This window comes from Panthera onca, chromosome B2 (assembly GCF_046562875.1).
Source record: "Panthera onca isolate mPanOnc1 chromosome B2, mPanOnc1 haplotype 2, whole genome shotgun sequence".
NCBI classification, from domain to species: Eukaryota; Metazoa; Chordata; class Mammalia; order Carnivora; family Felidae; genus Panthera; species Panthera onca.
The window spans coordinates 62,063,666-62,091,449 of NC_138343.1; the positions used below are offsets into that span (position 1 = coordinate 62,063,666).

At 33.6% G+C, this 27,784-nt stretch overlaps 1 protein-coding gene across 4 annotated transcripts in view; it reads left to right on the forward strand.

The window, feature by feature from the left end:
- The window catches only part of ADGRB3 (adhesion G protein-coupled receptor B3), a 736,713-nt gene that overhangs the window by 422,447 nt on the left and 286,482 nt on the right, over window positions 1–27,784 (forward strand). For all 4 annotated transcript variants that reach the window (XM_060615856.3, XM_060615857.3, XM_060615855.3 and 1 more), the window contains 2 exons: window positions 11,950–12,052; window positions 24,590–24,633. In XM_060615856.3, the coding sequence (XP_060471839.1) occupies window positions 11,950–12,052; window positions 24,590–24,633 (147 nt within the window). The remainder of the gene's footprint in view (window positions 1–11,949; window positions 12,053–24,589; window positions 24,634–27,784) is intronic.

A 27,784-nucleotide genomic window follows, 5' to 3' on the forward strand; every position in this document is an offset into this window, starting at 1 on the left:
AATTTTATTTAGGGTAGACTACTGGGTATTTTAATGAGTGATTTAATGGATAAAGCAGGGAATTGTCCAGAGCAGTGACTCCTGTAATACCATCTGTGAAGCAAACGGATTTAGATTAATTTGGGGGCAAATCATTGAACTTTTAATATGTAAATTGTGAAGTTGAACTCAAATGTTCTTTCTGACTTCAAAATTTCCTTGTCTTTATTGTAGTAAAATTGTAGAATTGTGCAGTTCTGATATATTCTTTAAAGTCCTCAACAACCTTTATATAAGAACTCTGAATATGTATACCTATTCAGAGTTTCTATGTATAAAGTAATTAGGTAAACGACCAAAGGAAAACAATATTCACATTTAGATTCATTGACAAGAAATAATGATAATGGAGCATGCAGGATTAAATGTTTGTTTAAGTACTATTTGAAGGTGAAACATTAGCATTTACTTCTCCTTTTCTTTTATTTTGTACAGTAAAATGTAACCATGAAGCATTCTCAGGCATGCTTTTTTTCCTTTCAAAAAACTATTTCAGAAAGTTGAGTTAGTAACTGTACAATTATAGATCTGCTAAGTAAGAATAAGCCTTTTAAACGACAAGAGTTATGTCTTTGTTTCAAGTCACTGAACAAACATTTACTAAGCTGCAACCCAGCTAACCTTACTGGTCTGAATTCTTTTACATCTGCTTTACTGTTGAAACTCCAGAACAATGCTTAGTAAGTAACAAAGGTCCCAGAAATGTTTACTGGAATAATTAATTGTCTTATCTGATAGAATATTCTACATAAGCCATTTTTAAAATAATTAGATACATAGACATTTATGGTATATACCGTACAACTATTTTAGGAGCAGAGGAATAAAATATATATATCTTGTTGTTTTACTGTATAAATTGTACTATGTGAATTGAACCCAATAGGAAAGGGAATATTTTATTTATTTATTTTTTGTTAAAGCTTATTTATTTTTGAAAGAGAGAGAAAGAGAGAGAATGAGTGGGGGAGGGGCAGAGAGAGAGAATCCCAAATAGGCTCCACACTCCACACTGAGCCTGACATGGGGCTCAATCCCACCACTGTGAGATCGTGCCCTGAGCTGAAGTCAAGACTCTAACACTTAACCTACTAAGCCACCCAGATGCCGCAGGAAAGGAAATGTCTTCTTATTCATCATGAAAAAAATACTCAAATTTGCTCTTTATGTTTAGTCATCATTTACCAAATTTTCATAACACATTTTCCTGAGTGATCATTTTACTAATTATCTGTTGAAACTTTAAAAACCGCATTTCCTATACACAGAATAATGTTAGGCTTGCTGTTAAGTTTCCAGAAATTTTATATCTTGATATAATCATTTTCAAAACAATACTTTGCATAATTTCTCTCATGGGGACTAGGAAGGAGAACTTGATGTAATGTTTTGAATAGATATGATTTAGAAATTTTCCTTCACACACAGGCAGAAATAACTTTGCATCTTGACTCTTTTATTTAGAGATTTATTTTCTTCTCTTGCCCTAATATGCATTCAACTATTCTTCAAGCTATAATTTTTATTTTGCTGTTGGATTGTCTTCCTTTTACAATTAAGTAGATTCAGATTGTCCCTTCAACTGAAAGAATGTGCTCTACTCAAGTCCAAGCTAAATATATGCTATTCTCAGCCTTCTACTTTTTATCCCTCTTTAGAATAGTTTTCTATGGTTAAAAAGCATAGAACCAGGATAGTAGTGCTACAAGGCCCTTTAACGGTTCGTACCATCTAGAATTTCAATTCTACACATGAGAAGCTAAGGTCCTTATTAGTTCAGTGACCTGTCCAAGATTATATGCCCAGTAGGTGACTGACTTCACGTCTTCTCTACCCAAACCAGGACTCTTCCACTGTCTTGCTGCTTCTATGATGCTTGTATTGATTCATTTGAGCAGTACAAACTGTGTACCTCTATGTTAGTGTGAATACATATTGCTGTTCTGCAGAAAATCTTGTAAAGTCAAGGAGGAGGTGACCATGTATGAACAGACTCAAGGATACTTGAGAGTCAACTTGGTCACTCCGAACCAAGCTACTGACACCAAGGCGAGAGCCTGTTACTCTTCCCAGCCCCTCATGACCATTTTGGGGCCTGATAGATGAAAGCTGGCCAGCAGAGGACAGATGGTCTTTTGGGAGAGGCAAGGCCACCCACACACATGCCTCATTCCCTGTGTGTGGAAACTAAAAACCACTCACAGCCTGGCAAGTTCCCAAGCTGCTGGTGAGGATTTTTAACTGAAACAACCTTTTAGTGGGATGATTTGGCAATCTCAAGAGGCTTTAAAGATGCATTGTCATTGAAGAAGCCACTTCTAGGAATTTATGTTACTGAAATTATTTCAAGGAAGAAAAGGTGTATCCAATCATATATTCAAGCTAGAGTTTAAGAAACAGTTGTAAATAATCCATTTTCTGATTCATTTAATAGTCAGGTTCTGGTTTTATAGGAATTCACAATACTTTTTAATGTAGGAGTAATATGTAGTTTTCCTGTAGGACATGTGAAAAATATAGCCTGTTTAAAAAGAAGAGCCTTTTAATGTAGCTATTAATATTCACGACATTGTAAAGGATCTAATTAAAATTATATGCAAATTCCACTATAGTTTAAAATGCCAGGGAAAATAAAGATGAACCAAAAGCAACAATGTTCTCATAAGCCAGTAGTGATTTGAAAATTATCTTTCAAAAAGGAAAAAAAATATTTTTCAATAATGCAAAATCACATGAATGTGATGTCAAGTGCACCAGCCTGATAAAGATAAATGATGCTGAATTTTTTTCATATTTAGAAAATGGAACTCATTTGAGTTCATATATTATAGGAATTAAAAGCAAATGGGAAAAGCAATTGAACTAAATTATATTAGAAATAATCAAAACATGAAAAACATAATTACTTTTAAACCAATACATCCTGAAGGCAATCAACCTGAAATTGTTGAGTTCTCTTAAGAGCACCTGTTCTTCAGTTTCAGGACCTAAACTTTTAGTCTTGCTTCTTCATTCTGAGTTTGCAATGACATATTGTAGTTTTGTGATATCCTGTATCGTTTTATAATATCTTATTGTGAAAACACTAGAAATTAAAATCATCTATGGAAGTAACAAATTTGCATGACTAATATTAATGAATATTATTATGCATTCAGTATATGATTTACAAAACTCTGAATTTAATTTGGACACACCTTTTGAAAGTGAATTTAAATCCCTGATCACTTAGCTTCTTTCTAGTTTTAGGTGTTACATCCCTTAGTAAACCTACTTTGAAATTGTAATTAGTTTTAAAGCTCTAAGTTAGCTGAATCCTACTTTTTAGCAGCCATCAGCTGATTTTAGTTTGAAAAGCAAATATATTTAGCTTAATGATTTCAATGAAGTCCTCAGTTCCTACAATATGTGAAATCATCTACTTTGGTTTGGTTTTATTTAAATTGAGGGGCTTTTTGAAATAATTATGAAAACTCTCACTTTAGAAGCTATATGAACTATAATTCTAAAAATGGAAAAAGACTACAGTAATTTTAATGTTTTTATTAAACCATTAACATATTTTCACTGTACCTTATCTGATTTCACTTTATTTGCACAATTACTTTCACAGTCCCCTCCACTGATGTTTTTTTGTAATACTGCATTGCATTTTTTCATGTGATAAAAAACAGATAACATGAAATTTACCATTTTAACCATTTCTAAATACATAGTAGTATTAACTATATGCACCTTATTGTGCAACAAATCTCTAGAACTTTTTCATCTTGCAAAATGGAAACTGTATATCTTTGAACAGCAACATCCTTTTCTTTTCACCTCCTCCCAGCCTCTCAAAACTTTCTGTTTCTAAACCTTTGACTGCTTTAGCTTCCTCATATAAATGGAATCATGCATTACTTTTTTTTTTTTTTTTTTTTTGTGACTGACTTATTTCACTTAGCATGATGTTTTCAAAGTTGATCTTTTTTGGAGCATACAACAGAACTTCCTTCTTTTTTAAGGTTGGATGATCTACTGTCTGTATATACCATATTTTATCTATGATCTATCAGTAGGTATTTATGATGCATCTGCCTCTTGGCTATAATGAATAGTGCTTCAATAAACATGGGTATGCAAATATCTCTTTAAGATTCTGTTTTCGTTTTTTTTGGATGTATATCCAGAAATGAGATTTCTGCATCATATGCTAATTATGTTTTTGATTTTTTGAAGAATCTCCATACTGTTTTCCAAAGCAAAATTCCCACCAGTAGTGCACAAGGTTTTCAATACCTTTACAACCTTGCCAACACTTGCTATTTTCTGGGTTTTTTATTGTTTTGTTTTGGTTTGTTTGTTTGTTTGGATAGTAGCCATCCTAACAGATATAAAATGATATCTCATGGTGGTTTTGATTTGCATTTCCCTGATTATTAGTGATGTTAAACATCTTTTCATATACTTACTGGCCATCTCTATATCTTTGGAGAGATATCTATTTAAGTCTTTTGTCCATTTTTTAATCCTATTGTTTGTTTTCATTGTTGAGTTTTAGGATTTCTTTATATATTCTCAGTATTAACCCTTTGACAGATATATGGCTTATAAATATTCTTTCTTATCCCACAGATTACCTTTTCACTCTATTGATTGCTGCATAGAAATGTTTAAGTTTGATGTAGTACCATTTGTCTAGTTTAGCTTTTGCTACCTATACTTTTGGTGTCATATCAAAGAAATCTTTGCCAGATTCAGTGTCATGAAGATTTTCCCCTATGTTTTTTCTAGGAGTTTTGTAGCTTCAGGTCTTACGTTTAGATCTTTAATCTATTTTGAGTCAATTTTGTTTATACGGTGCAATGTAAGAGTCCAACTCCATTCTTTTACATGTGGATATCAAGTTTTCCCAGCCACATTTGTTGAAGAGATTATCTTTTCCCCATTGTGTAATCTTGGCACCATTATCAAAGATAATTTGAGCCTATATGAGAGGGTTTATATCTGGGATCCCTATTCAATTCAGTTGGTCTATGTGTCTATCATTTGTCTTTATTCCAGTACCGTACTATTTTGGCTTGCTGTAGCTTTGTAATATGTTTTCAAATCAGGAAATACGAAGCCCCTTGCTATGTTTTACTTTCTAAAGATTGTTTTGACTATTCAGGGTTTTTTGAGAATCCATATGAATTTTAGGATTTTTTTTTCTATTTCTTTTTTTAAAAAGTGTCATTGGGATTTTTCATAGTAATTGCAGTGATCTGTACATTGCTTTAGGTAGTACAGACATTTTAACAATATTAAGTGTTCCAATTTGTGAACATGGATTGTCTTCCCATATTTGTGTGTCTTCTTTGACTTTTCTCAGTAAGTTTTTTGTTTTTGTTTTTGTTCTTGTTCTTGTTTGTTTTGTTTTGTTTTGTTTTGTTTTGTTTTGTTTGGCTTTCAGTGTAGAAGTCTTTCACTTCTGGGGCACCTGGGTAGCTCAGTGGATTAAGCGTCTGACTTCGGCTCAGGTCATGATGTCATGTTTGGTGGGTTCAAACCTCATGTCAGGCACTGAGCTGTCAGCACAGAGCCTGAAGCCTGCTTTGAATTCTGTGTCTCCCTCTCTCTCTAACCCTCCCCCACACATGCTCTGTCTCTCTCTCTCTTCCTCTCAAAAATAACTAAATATCATAAGAAATTGTTTTTAAAACAAAGTCTTTCACTTCCTTGATTAATTCCTAAGTATTTTATTCTTTTTGATTCTATTATAAATGGATTTGTCTTATTAGTTTACTTTTTAGATTATTTGTTACTGTGTATAAATGCGACTGATTTTTGAGTGTTATTGTTGTATTCTGTACCTTTGCTAAATTTGTGTATTAGTTCTGACAGGTCTTTTTGTGGAATCTTTAGGGTTTTCTACATATAGGATCATTTCACGTATGAACAGAGATAATTTTGCTTCTTTCTTTCCATTTGATGGCCTTATATTTCTCTTTCTTTCCTAACTGCTTTCATTAGGAATTCAATACTATGTTGAATAGAAGTGGCAATAGAGGGCATCCTTGCCGTGTTCCTGATCTAACAGTGAAAACTTTCAGTTTTTCACTATTGAGTATAATGTTAGCTGTGGGATTTTCATATACGGACTTTATTATGTTGAGATACATTCCTTCTATGCCTAATTTGTTGAGAGCTTTCATCCTGAAAGAGTGAATTTTTTTCAAATGCTGTTTCTGCATCGAGATAATCATGTTGTTTTTGTCCTTTGTTTTGTTCATGTGTTATATCACCTCGATTTTCATATGTTGACCATCCTTGCATCCCAAAATAATTCCCACTTGATCATGTTGTATGATCTTTTTAATGTGTTGTTGAATTTGGTCTGCTGGTATTTTAGTTAGATTTTTTTTTTTTGGCATGACTATTCATGAGGAATGTTGGCCTGTAGTTTTGATTTCTTACAGTATCTTTTTCTGATATTGATAGGAGGGTGTCACAAAATGAGTTTGGAAGTATTTCCTCCTCTTCAGTGTTTCAGAAAGTTTGAGAAGAATTGATGTTAATTCTTCTTTATGTGTTTGGTGGAATTCTTCAGTGAAGCCATTTATTCTCGAGCTTTTCTTTGTTGGGAGGTTTTTGATTACAGAATCAATCTCTACTAGTTATAGGATAGGTCTGTTTCAATTTTTAAAATTTCTTCATGAATCAGTCTTGGTAGGTTGTATATATATATAGGAATTTATCCATTTCTTCTAAGCTATCCAGTTTATTGGCATGTAATTGTTTTAGTATTCTTCTGTAATCCTTTTTTATTTCTGTGGTATCAATTGTACTGTCTCCTCTCTTCACTTCTGGTTTTGTTATTTAAGTTTTCTCTTTTTTATTAGTTTAGTTGAGAATTTGTCAATTTTGTTGATTTTTTGCAAATAACTAACTCTTAGTTTGGTTGATATTTTCTATTGTTTTTCTATTCTCTATATTTCATTTGTTTCTGTTTTAATCTTATTCACCTCTTTCTGCTAACTTTGGTTTTAGTTTATTGTTGGTTTTTATTTCCTAGTTCTGTGAGTTTTAAAATTAGGTTGTTGATTTGAAAACTTTCTTCTTTTTATTTTCATTTTTTTAAGTTTATTTATTTATTTTGAGAGACAGCAAGTGTGAGTGGAGGGAGGCACAGAGAGAGAGGAAGAGAGAGAGTCTCAAGCAGGCTCTGCAGTGTCAGCGCATAGCCAATTTTGGGTCTGGAACTCACCAACTGAGATCATGACTTGAGCCCAAATCAAGAGCCAAATGCTTATCCAATTGAGCCACTCAGGAATCCCACTTCTCTTCTTTTTAAATGGAGACATTTACCCATATATTTTTCTGTCTTGGTAGGGCTTTTGCTGCATCTCATTAGTTTGGGTATATTGTGTTTTCATTTTCATTTGTCTCAAGATATTTTTAATTTCCCTGTGACCTATCATTTGGTCCAGTGATTGTTCAAGTGTGTTTTACTTAATTCCACATATTTGTGAATTTTCCAGTTTTTCTTTTGCCTTTGATTTCTAGTTTCATTCCATTGTGGTCAGAAAAGATAGTATGATTTGAGTTGTTTTACATTTCTTAAGACTCTTTTTGTGGCAGCTGTGATTTATCCTAGAGAATCTCTATATACACTTGAAAAAAATGTATTTCTGCTGTTGTTGGAGAGGGAATTGTTATATGGCTGTTAGGTACAGAAGTCTATAGTGTTCAAATCTTCTGTTTCTTATTGAAACACTATCTGGTTGATTTATCCATTATTAAAGTCAGGCATTGAATTGAAATCTGTTATTGTGTAACTGTCTGTTTTTCCTTTCCATTCTGTCAATATTTGCTTCATATATTTGGGTGCTCTGCTGTTAGGTACGTATATGTTTATAATTATTATATCTTCCTGGTGAATTGGTCCAGTTATTATTATATAATGTTCTTCTTTGTCTCTTATTATAGTGTTGAACTTAAAGTCTATTTTGTCCAATACAAATATGGCCGTCTCTGCTTTTGGTTACCATGTATGTGGCCATCATTTTCCATCTTTCACTTTCAGCCTGTGTATGTCCTTATACCTAAAGTGAGTCTCTTGTAAACAGCTGTGTTCCATTTTATACTCATGTTTTTACTCTCTTTAAGATATGGTTCATATACATGAAGCCCCTTAAGCCTTTGTAATAACTATGAAAAATAACTTGAGTCTCCTTTGAATGAATAACTCTATAAATTTTTTAATGTTTTAGATACCAACTAGCACAAACCTCAAAAATAGAAAAGAACTTTATTACTTTAGTCATGAAATCCATTTGGCTGTAAGATCTGCTTTCCTAGCAGTGAATACAAATGTGTACCAGCCAGGAAGCATTAGTAGATCACAAAGCCTGACATGGTACATAAAGAGCCAACTATTCACTTATGCAAATTAGAATAAATTGATGGAATAAATTAAAGATAATTTCATACACTGTACACTTTTTAAAGAGGAAGCCATTGCATAATGTAAATTTGCCTCTTTTTCCTTCATTATGCATTTTAACGCCATGGTATTGGCATTATGTTTTAATCCAAGTTGGCCAAAAGTTTGATATTTTTGTTTACTATGTGTTTATTTAATATGATATTCCAATCTGTGTTAGCACTAAAATGTGCAAAGCATAAATGCAAATGAGGATATATGATGGCTAGATACAAATCTTGCCCTCATTGAACTTATAAGGAGACATACATACCATTAATTGATGTTGTGGTAGTGATAGTTACATGTTAGTAGGGCAAGGTGGGGGAGGGTACTCACATAAATGTGATAAGAACATCCATCTGCATAATTATATTGGCATGCATCCATTCCCAATTGGATTCTAAATCACACACACACACACACACACACACACACACGCACACACACACATACACACACACTTAAGAAAAGTCATAAGGCAGACTCTGTCCTCTAGGAGTCACCTCGTCCACCAGGCCAGTTGAGAAGCTGATAAACCTGACACAAAGTAACATGTAACATACCCTACAAAAGGCTGCTTATCTTACCTACTTTGCTTTCCATACCCCAGTTTCCCAGGGCCAAAATTCCCACATGCCCAAACACAGAAAGAGAACTTCATAAATATCTTGACAAAATTATAAATTCCTATTTAGAATACCCACATCTGAATTTTCCAGTAGACTATCCACTTATGCAACTTTTAAAATAATACAAAATATCTGTATGCTATCAAATTTAACTAACATTTATTAATTAAAATTAGCAGCTGAGTTAAATTAACATTGGTTTTATTTATAGCAGAGAAATAGGATTATAAACAGAACCAGTGTCACTTCATAGCTTTGTTAATTCAACCTATTCTCATTTGATCCCCCAAACACTTTTACTCACGGAGAAACAGGGAACAATAAGTTTGTAAAGGGAACTTGGCATTTAGAGCTTACTTTCATATCACTCCCAATGCAACTTACCTTCAATTAGTATTCAGTGAAATAAAGGACGGTTAACCAGCCCTCTCTGTTTGCAACTACCTTCCCCTAAGAAATATAAAGACACATTTATACTGTGTTGTTTCTTACTATTTACTGTTAGGCTGGATACCATGAAGCTTCCTGAGTGTTTAAGAATTTGCTACCTGGGGGCTCCTGGGTGGCTCTGTAGGTTGGGGATCCCAGTTTGGTTCAGGTCATGATCTCGCAGCTCATGGATTTGAGCCCCGCTTTGGGCTCTCTGCTGTCAGCATGGAGCCCACTTCAGATCCTCTGGCCCCCTCTCTCCACCCCTCCCCTACTCATGTGCTTGCTCTCTCTCTCTCAAAAAAAAAAATCAAGACATTTAAAACTTTGAAAAGAAAGAATTTATTTGACATTACTACATACATTAAAGATGGATTTAAAAATGTTATCCAACTTGGGGTGCCTGGGTGGCTCAGTCAGTTAAGCTTCTAACTTCAGCTCAGGTCATGAGGTCATGATCTCACGGTTTGTGAGTTCGAGCACTGCATGGGGCTGTGTGCTGACAGCTCAGAGCCTGGAGCCTGCTTCACATTCTGTTTCCCTCTCTGTCTCTGCCCTTCCCCCACTCATGCTCTGTCTCTCAAAAATAAATAAACATTAAATTTTTTTAAATGTTATCCAACTCAAAATATACTTATAGTTACTCTACTACTAAATATAGTAAACTCCACACAATGACATATTAGCATTCTTTTCTGGTGAAATATCATGGAAAAGACCATTCCATTAGAGAAGACATTTTCACAAATAATGTGAGGTTCAACATTTTTGTACAATATTACAATTATATGATTTTGATGATACAGTCATTTTGGAAAATAGTGTAGCAATAACACAAAATTAAACATGCTTTTGCCACATGATCAAGCAATTCCACTCTTAGGTATTTACCTGAGACATATGAAAATAGATTTCTATGCAGAAAGTATGTATGCCAACTATTCATAATAGCCAAATATGAATAGTACTATTCATAGATGCTAAAAATTAGAAGTAACCCACAGGTTGCTTACTTTTATTGATGAATAGATCACAAACTGTTATATCCATATCATGGAATAGTACTCTGCCATAAAGAGAAACGAAATGGATGAATCTCAGAAACATAATGCTAAGTGAATTAACTCAAACACAATAGTCGATGTACCGTATGATTCTATTTAAGTGAAATTCTAGAAAAGACGTGATTATAGTGACAGCATATTCATGGTTGCCTGGAGCCTTGGGGGCAGGAAGGGATAAGATGCAAAGAGGCTCACGGAAGCCATTCAGGGTGAGGAATCAGTGGTGATGCTTTCATAGTAGTATACAATTACTAAAAGAGATGGGGTGCCTGGGTGGCTCAGTTGGTTAAACAAGTACTAACAAGCATTAAACTGCCCCCTTAAAATTGGTGAATTTTATTATCTGCAAATAATGCCTTAAACAAGAAAGAAGAAGGAATAATATTAAATGAATTCATCTTACATACGTGTTACGAATTCCACAGAATAGTGCATGTTCTATGAAAGAACATGCTCTGTAGTTTATTTCAAATCAAAAAGAAGGGATGGAAAGAAATATATATATATAGCTAAAAGTACAATAAAACTTTAAATCTGTAACAGGTAGTGTGTGGCATTTTATACATGTTGTATAAAAACTTGTATGTACAACAAAGAGTTGTCTCATGGTTATGGATAATTTTTGTAGGTTGCAAATATGTTTAAAACTCCTTTGTTACTGAACTGTAATTGTTAAGGTGTTTCAAAAGGTGAATATATTCCTTACTTTGAGCATATTGAGCTAAAGAAGTGTCCTGTAAGTCTCTATTGCTGAAATGAATGATGGTCAATGATTAGCAACAGCATTTATTTATATTTAAACTCTACTTGCTCTCATGTTAAACCACATTCTAATCATTCATCGTAATGAATTTTGAGATAGTCCAAAAAACGCTAAGATAGCACTTTACAAGAAGAATATTTGGTCTCCTGGAGAACAAAACCGTTAAGTCCACCTGAGATAAATGGATTATATTCATTTAAAGATTGCCTGAAGGTTTGAATTCACAATCCATCTCTCTTGCAGGTGAATCAGATTTAAGTAATCGAAAGCTTGTAAGTGCTGTTGCTTTTTCATCTTTCCTGCATCTAAAATGGTAACAGTCAGCAATAGCTTTTTCCCCTCATAGTTTCCTAGTTCCAGGTAGGGTTTGTTTATAACAAAAAATGAACTGTAGCTTTCCATAAGTAGTATTTAGTATCACACTTTAAATCTGTTTGCCCATTGTTTCTCTATTCTCCTTAGGATGCATTAGGATATATTTCCTTACTTAACATGCATCCAAACATGTATGGAGCAGTGAGAGTTCATATTTGTTATTGATCCATTCTCCTTTTAATCACAATTACTCTGTTTCAGAAACTACACTGTCGTTAATTCCAAAATCATCGTGGTCACAATAAGGCCTGAACCCAAAACAACTGATTCATTCCTGGAGATAGAACTAGCTCATTTGGCTAATGTAAGTATTATCCATGTGACATCGACTTGCTTATAGAACTTACCTTTAAAGATAAGTTAGCAGTCACACATTTGATAATATCAGAACACATTTTCTGGACTTTTTAGAGTTGTAAAGGAGTAATTTGTTATGAAGATTATATTATATAGAAACAAAATGTCAGATTATCCTATGCTTTTGTCCATAATAAAACTTTCTTCAGTTTATCCATGATAACAATTATTAAATTGTTTATCCACGTACACATCTTTTTTGGGCTTTGAGCTAATCAGCGGAGGAGACCCAATGAATAAGAACCTGTCTCACCTGTGGTGGGGAAGACTGCCATGTAACTACATAGGTTTAAGATGCATGCAGTAATTGAAGTTATAAACATAATACAAAGAGGAGTGATTAACTTCAGGTACCCTAGAGCAGGAGAATGGGTGGGATGGCATTTAAAAGTGCTAGGTCAAAGAACAGAGTAGGCTTGTTATAACTAGTTGGGTGCTTCAGTAATCTAAATCTAAACCTCCCATTCCAGAATGACAAGAACCCTTTCCTGAATCTATCTAACTGCAACTGAAATTCTTTTCATCTTTTTTCAGTCCTCCTGTAGAAATTTAAAATATCTACTGATCCTTTATACATTCACTCTACATGCTTAAATCATTGATGAGTGGAGACAAGGAAGGTGATTCCTACTAAGGTTCTCCTAATTATGCTTTTATACTTCCTGTATTAAAGTGAGCCACTCTCTTACGTTCTGTGTACACAGGTTTGGTTTTTTGTTTTTTGTTTTTGTTCTTTTGTTTTTTTGGGTTGTTTTTTTTTTTTTTTGGTTTAATTCCTTGCAAAGTTCCTGGGAAGTTGACCTTTACATACAAATAACAGAAACACAAAGTGTCATTTTTCCCAAATCTACAAATTTAATGAATGACATAATGGAATTTATAGTCACATCAATTGGTTTACAAAACTTATGTATTGTCTCCTGTTTTATAACTTCTTGTTTCCAAAAAGAAAATCAATCTTGGTTTTATAAAAAATGACAATTATCTTCCCTGTAAACCACTTTTTACTAACATGCTTCAGGCTTCCTAGATTGTTTAGCGAAAATCTCAAATCTCTTAGCAATAGCTCTTAAACATCACAACTAATACTTAAACTATTGGGTCTTCTACTTTTGCCAAAATATGACCATACTGGTTCTATTTAATTTCAAGAATGTGTTTTATTTCTATAAAATCTACCTTTGTACACCTAAGAATAATCTTACCTCTACCTAATCTCATCACTGCATTGAAAACTTGCAATTACTTTAAATATTGCTTTTGAATAAGGATTTTATTTTTTGTGGGTTCAAAATTTGTTGAAAAACTATTTACTTAGGTGTTTGCTTTTATTGTTTATTAGGGTAATGTCTATCCAGTTATAAACATTGGTGAAAAAATAGTAAGAGATCCTAGTTCCCTGAATTGCTTACTAAAAAAGCAGTACAATGTCTGAGTATATATCATGTTTCTTGTGGAGAAAACACTTATGTAAATGAACTTTTACAATACTTTCCTAAATAAACTCATTATTGAGAATTTTAAAAATACATTAATTAAATGACTTTTTTTCATAAATTGAAGAAAGAGTAACCTCAAAAATAGCATTGATGAAACAGTCTCACTATTTCAATTCAGTAAAACTATTTGAAATGAACAGAGATTTAAGCTTTGAGTCAAACTTCTCTCCTGGGGGTTTATTTTGTCAGCTGATTTACAAAGGAGATAAACCATGTACAGAAAATAACTTTGTACATATGAAAACCCAAGTATATAGTCAATACACTTTTTTAAGCACCAGCTAGACACTGGGGTGACAATGAAAGTCAGGATATAAGAATGGTGAAATAATTATCACAAGTCACTTAGAACTAAATCTGTCTTTCATAATTTTGAGTGAATGAGTTGACCAGATTTTCAAAACAATACAGTCTCCACTCTAGAAGATCTCCATTTAAGGGAATATAGACAAATCTTTTGAAAAGGGGGACTGAGAGAAGATGAGACAAAGAAGAAAAGCTTACACTGGAGAAGAAAATGGCACCAAGTATTCTAACTCACTTCTATTATCCCCTTGCTTGCAGTGCCCACCTGTCTTCAGAGGCCACCCCAATTAACCACCACACAATGAAGCCTCTCTGGATGGCTGGATTCCTCACTTCTTCCCTTTATTTTATAAATACCTTTCACACTTTGTCCATACAATATATACAGTCCTTCATACTCCCCTGGTTTGAATTTCTAATGCTTATTGTATTAATCTTACCATCCAAATTAGAGTTTGTAAAGTACTGTTCATTGAGGGAAAGAATATATAACAGATTTGTTGAGTATCTTAGTATTTATTACCAGTCTTTTATACTTTGTATACTGATTTTAGTTTGTTTCCATTGAAGAGATAATCAAAGACCCTATACTGAAATGTAATAGTCTTCACTAATGTGAATACATCATAAACATGAAAATAGAAATTAATTAGAAAAGCTGAAATTTTAATATAACTCTACATAGATGTAGATTATCATTGTTACTGCCTTCAAAATTGAACTATTTTAGATATATTTTAATATCAAGTCTACTTTCATGTATTTACTTCTATCAAAAGTATGTGCTATACTTTCCTGAGCTTAGAAAACAGTAATGACTTGCAAAGTATATCTGTTTCATATACCATGTAGAAGAAAAATGAAGAATGGGAATTAACAGTTATAGTGAGCCTAGGGAAAAGCCTGTTAACATTTTCCAAACTAAATGTATTCTTTTAAAAAGCTTTTTAACAAATAGCATTTAAAGTATGTTAAATATAATAAGGCCCTTGGGAACTGTAGGAATAGAATATGGAATCTTGAAATTCCAAATTGTATTTAGCAAAGCCAATTGCAGTTTTATCCAGCTCATAAATCATTAATGACTAAGATGCTATTCTTAGTTCAGTTTTGGGGAGCCTATGGCTTTATTGTGATGACCTATAGAGTCAGAGTTTATGGTCCTTCGTGTTTAGGTATAGCAATCACTTGCTTTTAAAAAATATCAAAGTTGCTTTCCCAGAAAAAGAATTTTATTTTTAGTGTTACTAAAGATTTCTTCAGGATGACATTTATGCTCATTAATATTATTAGATTATCTGATATATAAGGAAAGTTACTAATTTTATTGAAAATAATTATTGAGACCTGAACGAATATAATAGAATGACCCTAAATGCGAGTGCACACGTATACACACACACATGTACAGACACCCACTGTTTGGATGCCTTGGATCTGACAGATCTAAGCTGCTATGACTTTCTAAGGTGGATAGCATCTCCACCTTTAAAGATGAGTTAGAAGAGTAAGTAAGTGCATACATTTTAGTTATCTCATGCTCTATCAACTTTGTTACTCTGAAAATGAATTCTTTTTCCAAATGATAAGAGTTTTAGGTTGTTCCATTTTGGAGAGGCAGTTTGGGCTATGCTTGCCTGCAGTCTCTGTGGTCTTGCCTTTCTTTTTATTTCTTCCTCTGAGTAAAAACTTTAATGATCTAGTTAGTATGATACCGCTGTCTTTCAGGACTGAGAAAAATCCATGAGGTTTATTTGTAGTTCTCAAATTGGTCATATTCACAAAAGAATCTCATGGGAATTTGGGCTTGTGGGTTTTGTTTTCTTTGCCATATTTGCTTGCATACTAATAGGATCAGCTAACAAATTAAGGAGTTTGTTTTATGTGTATAAACTAAAGTTAATCATGAGCCATGACCTTTGTAAATCATAGCTGCAAACACAATGGAAGACTATAATGAATATGTTTGTTACCATTAGATAAGCATGAGAAACAATGAGAAGAAATTTGAAACACTCATCAGTGGGTATTTTTGAAAATATCAAAGGCTGATAAAAACCTAAGGAATTAAAAATCACTTGACAAAGCTTAAGGAAGTCCAGTCTATAAATCTATAATTTCTGCAAAGGGGTGTTTGTATGCCTTTATGTTTTGAATCACTTTTCTACCCTACCTTTTGTCCATTTGAAAGAGATTTCTGATTTTTTTTCTGCTTAAAGCTCTGGGTAATTTTTATGGAAGAGTCTTGAAATGCTGACTAGACAGACAGATTGATGGCTCTGTCACCAGCTGAAATTGAGATAGAATTTGTTCCCTAGCTACAGTTAGTATGGTGTTTTGTTTTGTTTTGCTTTGTTTTGTTTTGTTTTGTTTTGGTTTTGGTTTTTTGGGGTGTGTGTGTGTGTGTGTGTGTGTGTGTGTTTTCTTGATTATATCCTAAATTCCTCAGTTTGAGTAGCACCCTTCCCACTTACATTTCAAATTCAGTTTATTTTGATTAATAATACATAGTCAACATTTTTCAAAAAGATTTTAGAATAATTCTGCTATTTTTGGAGCAGTGGTGAGCTAATCTTTTTAGTTAGGAGTCAGGTAGCAAATATTTTAGACATGAGCTATAATGACCTCTGTCCCATTTACTTAGTTCTGCTGTTGGAGCATGAAAGGAGCCAGACAATATCTAAACAAATGAGTGTGGCTCTGCAATGAAATTTTATTTACAAAAATAGGTGGCAGGCCAGATTTGGATTCTGGGCTATAGAGTTAGTCAATCCCTATATAGTAAACAGAATCATGCCCCCACCCAAAATGCCCATGTCCTGACCTCCAGAACCAGTTATGTTACATGTCAAAAGGGACTTTGCATATGTGAATAAAGGTAAGGACATTGAGATGGGGAAATTATCTTGGATTATCTGGGTAGGTCTAATTTATCACATGAACCATTAAAAGTGGTTTTCCCTGTGGCTATGGTCAGAAATGCAGCATACTAAAAACTCAAGTACCGTTACTGACTTTGACAATGAATGAAGAGGGCCTCAAGCCAATGGGCACAGGCAGCCTGTAAAAGCTGAAAACAACCTCTGGTTGCTAACCAGGAAGGAAATGTAGACCTCAGCCTTTCAACTGCAAGGAACTAATTCTACTGAAACCTGAATGAACCTGAGCATGGATTTATCCTTAGATCCTCCAGGAAGTAGTGATATCATGCCAATACTTTGATCTCAGCCTTGAGAATCTCTTGAGTAGAGACCCAGCTGAGCTCATCAGACTTCTGACCTATAGAAACTGTGAGATAATGAATTTATGTTATTCTATGCTGTGGTTTATGGTAATTTGTTACAATAGCAATAGAAAACTAATATCCCTGCATTGGAACATTGCAAAATTAATTTTAGATTATGAAGAAAATGTATATGTAAACATTAAGAGTGCCATTTTGAATCAGATATAATGCAATACTGATGATACATTATTCAATAAGAATTAATTAGCAACCAGAGATTAAATTTTGTCCTGCTGATTATTATTCCAGCACCTTAGCAACCTGATGAAAGGAATCACCAGACAGTGAGAATGGCCACTGTAAAGTGGTGGTGGGATATTAGAGAAAATCGGAGGATGCCACGAGCAGCACCACCTGGGCTCCACCACAGAAAGGGCCTTGTGGAACCAAGTGCTGGATGTCAGGGGCAACTCTGGCATTTGCAGATATGTTGTGCTTTTGAAGCAATTTAGCAAAACTTCTCTGCTGGCAGCTGATAGACTGGAGTAGCGCAGACACTTCTGGTGCCTTTGCCTCTGCTACAATCCCATAGAAGTTTTATTAAGATATCCTCTTGGCTATAAAAGGAAAAGACTTAAGCTGTATGTTTTACCTGTATGAAATCTAGTTATTTAACTATTTTTATTAAAGTTATTTGCCACTCCAACTCATAAGAAATACTTGGAGAGTTTCTGCTCCTAGGAAACCCATGTGTTTGTTGAGAGGTGCACCAGGCTCCTGCGCAGCCATTGTTGGAAATGATATAATCATGTGATCATATAAGGGTAAGACACTCTAAGACATCTACATGGAGGCAATGATTTTCTCTGAAGAATACACATAAAAATAATCCCTGATAGCGATTCTACTTTTTACTGTTTTCCATATGTCAAATAGGCAGTATTCATTGGGAAATAATGTACATTCAGGTTAGTGATACATCTCAGAAATTAGGGAAGCAAGCTGTTATCACATCCACAAAAATAGTGTCATCTGGTTAATGTGGGCTAGTGAGTAACCATATAGCAGAAGCTGAATTAAATATATGCTATTTCTTTATGTTCCAATTAAATAGCTGCCAACTCCTCAAGAAAAGCTATGCAACATGGATGTGACTCATCCTGATAAAACAATATTCTGCATTTCTCACTTCGGTGGTCTTTATATCAGTCTGCCTTAGCTACAGCCAGCTCCTTCTTTTCCATATTGACTTGTCCTCAATGTGATGCTTTCTGTAGAACCCTCATAAATCTATTCAAAAATTCCTTTATCTCCATGATTGTATTAAGTAAGAACACAGTATTGCATTTGTAATGATGCTCTTTAGACTTCAGGTATATGTCAGCTACCCTTTCAAAAAAAAAAAAAAAGGAAAAAAAGAAGAAGAAGAAAAAAGTGTTAGACCCAATTTAGTTCTTTTTAAGTATCCTTTAAAAATATGGAAATATGGAATAGTACTTACCATAACCTTGAAAAAAAGATTTGGAGAACATTCAACAGATTACCTTCTGCAGTTCAGTTTCATACAGTTTTCAACTGTATCATATCCTTGGGTGGTATATTACACTTTTAGGTACTATGAAGCTGTTTATATGTTAAAAGAAATACTCTCACTGATCAGCTTTTAGGGGCATTTCATAGATTTGACTATGGAAATATTACATACACTAAGATCTTACCCGCTCCCTTCCACCATGCATTCCTTAGACTTTATTTAATGTGTCTTTTCTCAAATAGTAGTAGAATTATACACAGATTATAAATGAGTCTTTTGTGGGTCAAGTCAATCATATTAGAAATGTTCTTAAGGAGTTCCCAAAATCTTTTTGTGCAGTGATATGTAATAGCTACAATTATGCTTTAGTGGGGAAAGAAAGGGAAGATAAGCTTAGCAAAACCCAGGTCTTTTTAATGCAATGCCTTTATGTCCAAAATATTGAAAATTAAAGAGAGACAGTGTAGTGTCCTCTGAACAGTCTTTCTCCCATCTACATTCAAGAAGTCAATGTGCAATGCTCTAGAAGATGTGACAGAGACAGTCATTCTGGAACATCTGAGTCAGAAAATTGGAAATGCTGAGATAGTTATGATGAAGTCACTGCCCTTCTTCATGCCCTTAATGCTTTGTCTGTTCACTTGCTTTGCTTCAATAGACAAAAGGATATATTTTTAAATATATTTTTAAGTTTAAATATTTTAACAGGAGTATGAAAGGTACCAGAAAGTTAAGACGTTTCTAGATGTGGAAGTTGCTATGACATATGAGCACTAAGCATTTGAAAGTTTAAAAAAAAGGGTAAATAAACCATATGATTTCTGTTGTGTGCATCTTGAGCAGTACTTCTTCAAATTTGATGTGGATAGAAACTATGGTGGGTGGAGGGAGTAATAATTACAGTGCATATTCCTAGGTATAGCCCCAATCTCAGAACTTGTGGAGACAACTAATCTACATTTTAAATAATACCCCAGTTGATTCTGGAGTAGGTCTGGAGAAAACACTTGGCAAACACTAAGATAGCAAGAGTGTAATAAACATAGTGTGTGAATTGAATTTATTCAGAACTTAAATTAGGAAAAATTAGAGAAACTTGGTTTTCATTCATTTTTATTGTGACTTTTATTTTTTCTGTGATCAACTTCCTTCAGATCTCTGCTCAGATATCATCTTATTGGTGAAGGCTTCCCAATATATAAAATTGCAACTCATTCACTTTCCAGACTTCCCTGTCATTGTGATTTACTTTCTCATCATAGCACAGATTACCATCTAGCATTTTATGCATTTATGTGTTTATTTGTCTCTCTCCCTGCCCCTTTCACTATAGTTAAGTCTATGAGGCAAGAAATTTGCTCAATGCTGTATCCTCAGTACCTGGAATGTAATAGGGGTTTACTAAGTGACTTTTACATGAATGACTAAGTGAAGTTTACCATAGTAAGAGTAATTTACCACAGTGAGATGTATTTAAAGTGTTCTGTAGGGAAAGAAAAAGACTTGAAATAGAGTTTTGAAAGAAGAAAAGGAATTATTTTATGAATGTCATTCATGAATCACTGAGGTGTACATCTAGAAAGGATGTTCAAATCCCTTATTATAGAAAATTTAAAAAAGAAAGTTATGCAGCCAAAGGAAAAGAGAGAACCACCCATAGAAATAAATTAACAAAGCCAGTGCTATATTATACTGTTAAATGGGTATATTGGTTTCGTTGATGTGGAAAAAGGGAGAGAGGTAAAAGTAAAAGTAAAAAAAAAAAAAAAAGGCAAAGACTATTAAAGACACTTGAAAGTAGTATGTAGAGTACCTATGGTAATTAGGAAATTTGAGTCATGGTACATTTTTAAAATGCTTAAATGTAGGTGAGTAGAAATATTTAACTTCAGTTTAACTATTCTATTTTGACTGGGATCAAGAGAGACAGTTTTTTTTTCTGTTGCTATCTGTTTCTTTATTTGTTTGCTTGCTTGTTTTACCAAAAATGTGGTTTTCAAGAAGATAGTATATTTCCAAAAGTTTTCAAAAACGTGAAGTTTTAATATTTTAAGTGTCAATGATATTAACAGTTTTGAAAATGAATTTTCTTACGTACATTTATCTCATATGCCTGGGAATTTTTTTGTTTCCTTAGCTTAGTGCATTTCTTAAATCTACGTCCATCGGCTAGTGTATAGCTCAACTCTTTTCCCCTTGTTTCTGTCATCACATTTGTTACTCTCTGTTGGGCTCACCATTTCCTGTTATTGACTTCCTGTAAATTCCTCATAACAGATCTTGTAGCAGAGTACCTTTGAGAAAAGTATCTAAAAATTATAACAAATATTTTATAAGTGATTTCTCAGCAGAACTTTTTAGCCAGTTTTTTTTTTCATGTTTAGTATTCATTTGTCATTGATATTTGCCTTATGTTTCCCATCACACATTCTTTTTCCTTTAAGCAACTGGTCTATCCAGATACTAAGATTCTTCTGATTTGTTTGTTCTGCTTATTTTTCTAAACTTCAAATGTTTAAATAATTGACTGCAGCTCACAGACCTCCATATTGGTAACTGCACTAGAACTCACAGAGGGCAGTGTCTGTCTGTCGTGTAGGTTCCAGAATGTAGAGTGAAGCACAAGAGTGAGTAGTGCATTTTGGAACCTTTAATAATCCTCACGTGGATGCTTTTTAAATTTTCACAAGGACAAAAAGAAAGAGCAATATGAGATAAGATCCAAGAGATGAGAGGTGAAGAAGGTAGAGGATAAAATGAAGGGTTAACAATGGCATGGATTAAGAGTAGAACAAACATTTCTCACCTTTACATTTTTATCTGAAAGTAGAAATAAGTTTCTTTAGGAGAGTAAAAAAGAAAGAGATATTCAAACAATTATATTCATATTATATTTCTTTTCTAATATTATTTTTCTTTTGTTGTAAACTATTAGGAACACTAAATATGAAATATTAATCCTATAATCAGTATCCTGTAATGGTTTAACTTTATCTAACCCATATATTACTAAAAGAAGTGAACTAGATTTAGAAGAACCATTATCTGTGGTTCTTCTAAAGACCATTATCTCTGGTTCTTCAAAAGGTGAATGTATCATCTTTCTATAATAATTTCTATATTAATTAAACATATACTCATATCCTTCATTGTAATATTTCAAGGATAATTTGTTTTCTATAAAGTGCTCTGAGTTCTTTGAACAAATCCCAGATAAATACACCATAACTTTATGATACAACATTGTAGCTATGCTAAGGATTTCTTAGAAAGTCACAAATTGAATGAAAATTTAAGCTAAAACCAGATAGTATCTCGTAAGACCAAGGAAGAAAACAATTTTAAAAATAAAGGAAAAATAAAGGAAGAACAAGAAAAAGAAAACAATTCAAAACACCACTCCCTTCTGTGACCCTCCCCAGATCTATGCCTCCTGTCGACTCACATTAAAGATACACTTAGTCCATGAAACTTGATCTAACACAAGCCATGATGCCCCTCATTTGTCCCTTAAACAGTATATTATGACTAGTAACACTTATAAAAACATATCTATTTATGGTTATATAAACATTCCACATGTGTGTTTCTCATCAACTTCTATAAGACTGTAACTTTTTTCAGGGAAGGAAGTGTTTTTGTTCTAACAGCATAGTTTATAGGTATGAACATTTGATAAGAAGTAAGATACCTTGGCTAATGTGGCCTTTGAGGAATTTTTGGAGAATGGTAATGGTGCTAAAATATTGGAGTTAGTCAAATGTTATAATTAAAAGAAAAAATAAAATTGGGGTGGATTACAAAAATTTTAGAATCACCATTTTAAATGTTTATTTCTAGTGAAATTCTAGAATGGACCCAGAAAACAGCACTTAGAAAGGGAACGTTTCACAAAGAGCCTGCCTAGACTTTTGAAGACAGTGATTATCTACATGTAAGACAAGACTGAGGGCTGGGAGCTGGCTGTCATGGGGGAGAATGTCCACCTGTGGAATGGAGCCAGTAGCGTGTTTCAGGACTGTAACTTTTATCTGCCTTGGCCTAGTCATCATTTTTATTAAAGACTTGGTTGGATGAGGTCATAGATACCATGTTTGTCTCTTAATCCTCTAATGATTAAAAGTTTTGAAGCAATAGTGAATGTGTGGGATGTCAAAATCAGGATTCAGAATGTCTCTCCTAAGAGACTTCAATGTATATGTAATCAAGCTGAGGGAGAGACTACAAATATATCTGATGTAGTCTTAGTCTGCATTATTAAGAATGTGGCACCTAAAGGAGATGGAAAGAGCACCACTTTGTTCTATACAGGTAGGTTCTATACATGGATAGTTGCCCTAAATGCGCTTTAAACGTGTGCTCCAACATATGAGTGATGTGGGGAATGAGAGAACTTGAAATCCACGGAGTATGTTTAATAGAGAAGACTCTTCAGGGATATAATAGCATTTGTAGCTATCTAAAGATATCATGTAAAGGAATAATTATTAGGCTAGTTTCAAAAGGGCAAAATAAAGCCCAATGAATCTGACAAACAGAAGGAAAACATTTCAACAGTTAGTACTCTTCAAAACAGAAAGCACTACCCAAGGTAATCCAGTGCGGAGAATATTCTTTGTATCATCCTGAAGGTCATGGTAGCCACTCATACATATATAAATATTGAACCAATAAAAATTTGACATTTTTTTACATAGTTTCATTAGACGCGATCTATACAAAAGTGATCTGTGGATTAAGAAGATATTGCAAAACATGACATATAAACTTGTCAAATGCCTATGTTGTACACCCAAAACCAATGTAACCTTGTCTGTGAACTATTAAAAAAAAAGAAACACTTTGCCATGGTCTAGATGTGGTCATGTCTGCATTTTTTCTGGATTTCAAAAGAATGAGATGGTCTTTAAGAGATAAGAATAGCTCTACTGAGACTTTACCACTTTTACATCTTAAATTAGGCTTATAGGAAGGAAATGATTAAACTTTATTTCTTTCCAAATTTGAAAGAACATCCCATTTTATGCTTCCATCTCCATCTCACTCAATAGGTATAATTATTATAATTAAGGAGACATGCAAAGGGACTATTAAATAGTGGATCTGGTTTAGTTCATGCTAATTGTGAACTACACCCCAAGAGGGCAGCTATGAATGACTTGGTAGGGGAAAGGGGGTGTGGGGCAGAGAAGTTTGCATATCAAATACAAATTTGTACCTAAAATCTCTTTTAATGGCACTCACATTCTTTGTACTTTAAGGGAAAACCAACTCAAAGAATGCTGTGAGGGGCATCAATTTTTATTTCATTCATCATCATCATTATTGAATAAAATGTTCCTTTTTAAAAAGTACAGCCATACCTAATAAACCATTTTTAGGGGAAAAAAAGCTATTGCAAGCCAACACACTCTCCAGAAATGGACAATTAATGTTACTATCTCTTGCCCCTAGGAAGGTGACCAACTAGAGAGTAATGAGGATGTCAGTGGTGTTTTGTACATGTGCATAATACGGAATGTTTCACCATGATTTAAATTGTGTAGATACTTTGGTCTTCCTAAAGGAAATAATCCAGGAATTAATATTTTACAGGTAAAAGGATGAAATAGAAATCATTGAAATATAGACCTTGAGCTATATGAGAGCTTCACTTTCAATTTTCAAAATAACTAAACATAGGTTATGACATTTGTGGTAAATGTATTGTCTTCATGAAGAGAATTTCATAAAATGCATCACCAAGGCTATGAGAAAAAGCATACAAATTTTTTACGCAAGGAAAAAAATGGAGGTGGAATCTTGAGAGTTTCATACTGCAAGATAAGAAACCCACCATTCTGTTTGCATTTCACATAAAACTTACATTTTTGTTGTGTGTATTCATGATACATTTATTCTTTTTCTGCTTATTTTTAGGGTACTTTGAATCCCTATTGTGTATTGTGGGATGACTCAAAAACGTAAGTGACAGATGTTTTCTTATATTACTTTGGATTATATATTCAAAGCACATTAAGTTATTTCAGTTGCCTGCTAGTCAACAGGAAAATGATAAGTTAGTGGGATGTGTGTTACACTCAGAAAACATTTTGCTTTTTGAATCTGCAGGACAAGATGATGAATGTGTTTGTGTGTGATGATGCCATCAGATTATGTCCCAAGATAGGATTGCATTACCTAATATGTAAGACACATTGCTATGCAAATCCCATGAGGATTTTTTAGAAGCTCTAATATTTTAAAGTCGTAGGAGCTCAAATAATATTTCAACATTTTGCCCTAGTACTCCAGCTTAGCATTGCACACTAAAATAGCAATCTCTATGATCATTAGACCACTATATTATTTGCATGACCTTGAATCTATTATCAGAGTAATGTAATATTTATATGGCCCTTCCAGATTATTTTATTGTAAAAACATTGAGTGACATTTAATTGTCTTATTCACCTATTTAATGAATTCATGAAGACAAAAGAAAACAATTGTAATAAATGAGGATTAATAATTCTCCAATGATTCCTTTCTGTAAGTAATTGCAATATATCTGGTCAAAATCATCTTAATCTCATCAGTAATTCTATAAGATTTTAAGGAAGGACTCAAAGAGCAGAAATGTCCTGATTAAGTTTTAATTAGACTCTTACGTTTTAAATATTTATGTACATTTATTTCCAGATTATACAATGTTTTGTTTTGTTTTGTTTTGTTTTGTTTTGCATGAAGGGGAGATAAATATCAATTAATCCCATAGAGCTAATAGCTCTATGTTGATGCTGTTAGATAGGGCACCACATTGTTGAGTACTAGGTATTCTAAGATTTTTCCCGGTGTTCTTCACCCCATATCTGATCTACATCTGAGGTTTTATTATTTTACTTGCCTCTCACAAGTTATTGGAGGGTCTAGGAGAAGGGCATGATTAGAATTTCTAGGTAAAGAGCAAACCTACTGAAAATGTGGTTATTTTTAGGGAATGGATGCAATTTAAATTACAGTATTTATGTGGATAATTAATAAGTGACATTGGGCATATTATTTGCTATAGATTCTGATATTCTAGGGATCCTCTTCTCGCAAGAACCCTAGTGCCATAAAAAGAACCCAGCTTGCCCTGGTGATAACATCAGGTGGATGTCCTCACTGATGTCATAATTTTTTTCTTTTTGAAATCCAATACAGAAGTCCATGGTAGGAAAATTCTTGCAAGATTTGCTCTTTACCAATAGCCAGAAAAGACTCTAGTAGTATATTCTAAGGCACTGTTTAGTATGTTGTATAGCCAAAGAAAGAATGAAACACCACAAAAATCTAATCAAATGGTTTCCACTTAAGAAAAATATACCATCTTAAACTCCAGTTTATAGCTACTTGCATATCTTCATGAATAATAACCAACCTGGATTTAGTTTTATTATCTTTTTAGTGGGTAGAACATGCTTCAGTGTCAATCCAAAAAGGGGAAGTGTTAGTTATTCTGAAAGACCTTTGGGACTGTTCAATGAATACTATGAGAAGAAACAGCATTCTCCTATTGTGTGACTCTTTTGGTTTTCTTTCACAGAATGTCTAAGGTTTTAAGTTTAATTTATATATATAAATATATTAGTGTTTGAGGTCAGCATTAGTCTTAGGAATCAATCACACTCTTTCTCCAGCATCTGCTAAAACATGACTCTTACCTGTCACGCAAAAAAACAAACAACAAAAACATATTTTAGCCTTACAAAATTCAACTGTTAAGTTGTCCTTGAAGAAAACTATCCAGTCAGAGGTGTGGTTACCTGCCTTTCAAAGTAGATTATCTGAAGAGATCAGTGCAGTTCATGTTTCTTTGATGTACTTGAAAAGTAATCAAAACTGACAGAACTTCTGTCCCATCACCCTCTTACCAGAGTGTTTTATCATTAAATTGTTTTTCTGGGTGAGTTTTAAACAATGAAGGTTAAGACAACTGTATTTATTTTCTTCACAGCTGATTTATTTTTATCATGTTCATATATATACACAATAGTTTTACCAATGTAATGATTTTAAATCTAAGTATAAGTGCTCTAAGTATAGTTAGTTATGAAGGGATAAGGCTACTACGTTTTATATAGAAATGAGTTGACTTAAATGATTTTTTCAAGATTGTAGTAATAAAGTTGAAATTAGAAGTTGTCTTTTGGGGCTCCTGAGTGGCTCAGTCGGTTAAGCATCCAACTTTTGATCATGGCTCAGGTCTTAATCTCAGGGGCTTAAACTCAGGGTTGTGAGTTCAGGCCCCATCATAGGACTCTGTGCTGGGTGTGAAGCCTACTTTAAAAAAAAATTGTCTTTTAATTTTGGTTTATGTTATCAGATTGTCTTACCTTTTTCATTAAGGTATAATTGATATATAACATTATATTTGTCTCAGGTATACATAATGATTTGATATTTGTTTGTATTACAAAATGATCACCACAAGTCCAGTTAATAACCATAACCACATATAGTTGTATTTTTTTTCTTGTGATGAGAATTTTAATGATTTATTCTCTTAGCGACATTCAAATATGCAACACCATCTATAGTCACCATGCTGTACATTTTATCACTGTGACTTGTTTATTGTATAACTAGAAGTTTCTACCTTTTGACCCCCTTCAGTCATTTTGCCCACCCTTTATCCCCCTCCCCTCTTGCCTTACTTTTAATTTTTTAAATTATTTTTTTTAATTTTTTTAATGTTTATTTATTCTTGAGGGAGAGAGAGACAGAGTGTGAGTGGAGGAGGGGCAGAGAGAGAGGGAGACACAGAACCCAAAGCAGGCTCCAGGCTCTGAGCTGTCAGCACAGAGCCCAACACGGGGCTCGAACTCATGAGCCGTGAGATCATGACCGGAGCTGAAGTCAGATGCCTGACTGAGCCACCCAGGCACCCCTTAAATTAATTTTTAATTGCAAAATTAATGCCTGAGTATCTTTTAGGTATAAAACTTTAAAACATAATTGCTTAGGCAGAAGTCCCAATTAATCATCTTAATCAACTTGGGTGTCTATATCTACCCATCTCCCCAAGGTCACTTCTATTTATATTTTGTTATGTATAATTCCAGATATCCACTTATGCTTTGACATATGTAT